General features: G+C 51.9%; 1 protein-coding gene across 1 annotated transcript in view; it reads right to left on the bottom strand.

The window, feature by feature from the left end:
- The window catches only part of NHS (Nance-Horan syndrome (congenital cataracts and dental anomalies)), a gene marked incomplete at its 5' end in the record, with an annotated part of 30,079 nt that overhangs the window by 7,094 nt on the left and 18,669 nt on the right, over nucleotides 1-4,316 (bottom strand). Inside the window, 3 exons of the mRNA XM_008938355.1 lie at nucleotides 1-204; nucleotides 931-1,057; nucleotides 1,562-4,316. The exon at nucleotides 1-204 is cut by the window's left edge and continues 350 nt beyond it; the exon at nucleotides 1,562-4,316 is cut by the window's right edge and continues 215 nt beyond it. Of these exons, the coding sequence (XP_008936603.1) occupies nucleotides 1-204; nucleotides 931-1,057; nucleotides 1,562-4,316 (3,086 nt within the window). The remainder of the gene's footprint in view (nucleotides 205-930; nucleotides 1,058-1,561) is intronic.

Raw genomic sequence — 4,316 nt, 5'->3', positions numbered from 1 at the left:
TTGGACTTTTTGGCATTCCTGTAGATGAGCCCGGGGGACCTCTGACTGCTAATGGGAGTGCTCCCGCTGCCAGCCAGTGGCACGTTGCTGGCGGGCAGCGTGCTGCTGGTGGGGGGCTGGCTGCTAGTCCCAGATGAAGCTCTCAATCTGTTTCTTACGGAAAGGTCTCCAGAATCCTTTCTCCCAAGAACCTTCCTTTTTGATCTGTAAAAACACAAAGGAACATTCTTTCATATGTTGTCTTTGTAGAATAATACTAATGCTAGTCTGGAGTTCCACAGATAGACTGTGCTTTCATAACAGTTAGGGTTCTCGTAATCCCTCTGTCAAATAACGGAGGCTAGCACTGTCTGATGACATTTTCAGCTGTGATAGCTGTTGTGAAGTGAATGAGGCACCGAGCCACAGAGTGCTCTCAACATCACCCAGCTCTTCCAAAATTACGTATACAGAACCAACTCTTTATAAAGATGACAATGCATATAGAGTCTTAGGTAAATATATAATAATACTCAGCATAACCTATTCAGTATCAGAAATATGTAATTTCAGTTGTGATAAAAATTTTCAGGTGAATACAAAGTACTCTTAAAATTGAAGACATGCCTTCTCATCGTTCTTGCTACAACAACTCACTCACCAGAACAGCACTGGTAGGCAGAAGGCAGGAATCACTGCAGGTATTTGGAAATGTGTATGTTTGTTAGAGAGAACATCCCAATGTTGTTATCTGTACGGCATCCTACACACGCCAGAGTGCAGACCAGAACATAGTGAAACATCTTTTAAAACCTGCCTTTTAGAGAACTAAACTCAAGAAACTAAAGGTCATTTCAAGACAACACTTAAGCATCAAAAAACCATCCTGCAGCTATCTTTAGTGGGAGGCTGTGCAGGGCTGAATATTACCATGATGTAAGGTTAGGTCACCTGTGAATGACTGCAAACAGATCCTCAGTAGTGCGGGGTTTGTTTGGAGACACAAAGACATCCTCAGCATCAGCCTGCGACTCCTCGCTCAGTGGGGACATGATGGACTCGTCGCTTGGAGAAGACTCTTAAACAAGGAAAGAGGCCATTCTATGAGTCAGACCGCACCGTGATTTGCAACAGCACCTCCAATATTAGGCACTAGCTTGGGTCACAACCAAGCAGCCAGTGCCACCATACAGACTTTATCCTCTAATCTAAATGTTGTGCATGTTGCGTGTTGGAGTCCCCACACAGGGGGCACCGCTAGGGATCAAAACCAGGATCTCCCATTTACTGTACAGCTGTAAAAATATGACTCCTCTGTACCCAGGGCTAGTGCTCCTCCCTTATCTCTTTACAGCGAAAATGCAGCACAAGGGGGGAAATATCAGAGAAATATGCTCTGAATACATGAAAAAGTGTAAAAAAAAAAATCTTTCAATTGGCCATTTAATAGATCGGGGGAGCTCTGTGCTTAAACCTACATCAGCAAGCTGACTTGCAACTCCAGCCTGCTTTTTTAACTCCACTACCAGTTACGTCCAAAGCTGCATGGCTGGGTGTAACACAGAAAGTGTTCACAACTGACCTTTCAGCGAAGGCTCATCTGTGCTGCCCATTGTCTCATCCACCCTGCTGTCATCAGAGGCACTTTGGGTTGGGATACCTGATGTGATATCATCTTCCTGCTTGCAACTCACTTCTCCGAGTGAATGCACTGCTGCCATCTCTGCTTCGTAGCCAGTGTTCCCAGGCACATGGTGGCTTACGTCGGTTTGGTGCTTAAGCTGATTGCTGACAGCCACTCCCTCAGCCTGAGCTGGGCTTTCACCTGCAGACCCAGCTTCCAGCCTTCCCTCGCTGCCTGCAGAGAGCTCTTGCTGAGCCTGTGCTTGCTGAAGGCTGTGCTCTGTTTCTGCTCCCTGGCTAGGTTTCTTTGCTTCGTCATCACTTATGAGGACAGCTGAGCCCTTCTGAAATCCGTCTGTGGAGATGGCACACATCTGACTCAGAGTGCTTTCTGGCAAGCGTTCAGCGGCCACGTGCATTTGGTCCTTCCCTGTTTTCACTTCAACCAGACCCATACTTGCTGAAGTTACAGCTTCTTGCTCACAGCTATTCTGCCCGCTGAAAGAGGAGCTTTTCTCTAAAGGTATCTTTCCAGGGCCTGCCTCTGCTGGGGAAGTCTCAACATACGACATTATAGCCTCCTCTGTGGAGTACTGGCGCGATACCGGTTTCTTAGCTAAGAGTGGCCTCATTTTGCCTGGAGAAACATCAGTTGCCATCAAGGCAGTCTCCTGTATGCAGAGCAGGTCTGGGACACTGCCCTTCTGTTTCCCTCCTTCAGGCTTGTTGACTGCCCGTAGGTGCACAGACTTGAGAACGGTGGGTGTAATAGCGAGGGCAGAGGGAGGGCTGGGGTGCAGGGCTTCCCCGACTGCGCTCTGCTTGCTGTGGCTGAAGGCATGCAGCTGGTGCCTGTGAGCGAAGGGCTTGCTCAAGACGTTGTGAAGAGCACTTAGGTCGAGGTGAGTAGGAGGTATAATCGGAAGTTCGAGGTCTTTACTCACCGAGGCAGTGCCATCTTTTGAGAGCGGCTGCTGCAGCGATGACTTCCTCTCTGGTACTTTTGGCTTCCTCTTACTCCCTCCTGGAGACAAGGGTCCCGAAAAGAAAGCGGTCGGAAAAGAAGAGGTGGGTGTCTCTGACTGGCTGGAGTACCCGCTGGAGGGTGAGGCTAACCCTGCCAGCTTCTCAGGGGAGGCCAACTTAAACTCGTTATCAACAGAGGGGAGGGATGGAGTAGTGGCTCGTGACCCAGACTGGGACGTCTGGGATTCGGAGCTCTCCGGTGACTTGATGCACTCTATGACTGTAGTACCTGTAGCGGTGCTTGAATTGGACAAGGACCTGTAAGGATCGCTGGATTTCAAGTCATTCAGAAGCCAGAGGTCTGCATAGTGAGGTTGTTCAGCACCTTCATCTTTAAAGGAGGGGATATCTGCAGTCTCGAAGGGAGTGTCCTTTAACTCACTGTCCCCCTGGTTTGCCCAGGGAAGCTCCTGCTTGGCTGGCAGGTTAGGGCCTTCCAGTCGGGAAGGTGTGTTTGAAAACTCAAGGGACAGCTTCATCTCCCTGGTGGTGTGAGAGACATGCTGCCCGCTGCTGATCTTTGGTTCTTTCTTGTCAGGAAGGTCGGTGCTGCCCTCCGATTTCCTCAAAGACGAGCTGCGTTTTGGTGGGGCTGGCTTTGCCTTTGGTTTCTTCAGTGAGATGCTTTGCCGTCCCTGCCTCCTGTGGCTCATGCACTCCTGCCAGGCACAGTCAGCCAGGCTGGAGGTCACACTCCCAGTCTGGCCACTCTCAGAGCCTGGGGCTGCATAGTTGCAAATGTAGCTTTTATTACCCTTGAGACCGCAGTCAAAGTGCATGGAGGTATAGTATCCTTCAGTATCCACGGAAAAGTGTGAGCTAGTGTCTGCCTTGTCAGAAGGGGTCTTTTCGAGGAAGCTGTCGTAGGTGGCCATGCTGGTGAAGCTTGGGCATCCCAAGCTGTCGGCCTTTGGCCGCTCGGGGCTGAAGTCTTGGCGACAGGAGGCGTCGTGGCGATGGTGCAGGTAGTTCCACTCGCTGTCACTCGTGTTGCTGTTGTTGGGGTCATCCAGTAAATCTGCCACCGTGGAGGTGAAGGAGCTCGCCCTGTGGCCCCTGACCTTATCTGCGTGATCACCAAACTGCTCTGTGATGAAGACGCTGGAGTCCTCGTTGGCATTGGGAGCGGTGTTGAGCGACAGCTCGGAGTCACAGTGCGAAGAGCCTGTCAGTGGAGGAGAGGCGGCAGGAGGAATGGTTTCGGATGTCTGGGAGGGACACGTGGAGCTGCTCCCGCTCCAGTTGCCACTGGAGGACTGGTGGTCATCCTTCTGGTCCATGTGGCTGCTGAGCAGGACTCCTGCTGTGGAGATAGAGTGAATGGGGCTCCCGAAGGTATCCGAGTTGGACGAAATCTCGCAGCTGCCCGAATCGGCCATCCTTGACAGCCGTGATCTCCCCCTCTCGCCGATGCTGTGTTCGGGGCTGTGCAGGTGCTGGGGACAAGTTAAACCGATGGGCTGGTGCTCCTGTGAGCCCTGCTTGCTCAAGACTTCCTTCCCCTTTTTGGGGATCCTCTCCTGGCCAGCTAGGAAGCGCTCCGCTTCGTACCCTGCACTCTTGGCGGTGGCATCCTGATGGCCCTCGCTGGCCCGGGCGCCCTCGCGAGGGAGGCTCCGTGAGCGGATGCGGTTGCTCACAGCGGCAGCGAAGGCGGCATCCCCGTTCTCCGCCAGCACCAGGATGTT

This window comes from Merops nubicus, unplaced genomic scaffold (genome assembly GCF_000691845.1).
Source record: "Merops nubicus isolate BGI_N331 unplaced genomic scaffold, ASM69184v1 scaffold13114, whole genome shotgun sequence".
In the NCBI taxonomy this organism is placed as follows: domain Eukaryota; kingdom Metazoa; phylum Chordata; class Aves; order Coraciiformes; family Meropidae; genus Merops; species Merops nubicus.
Note: the sequence above shows the minus strand (reverse complement) of the source record. Positions and strands in the feature narration are given on the sequence as shown.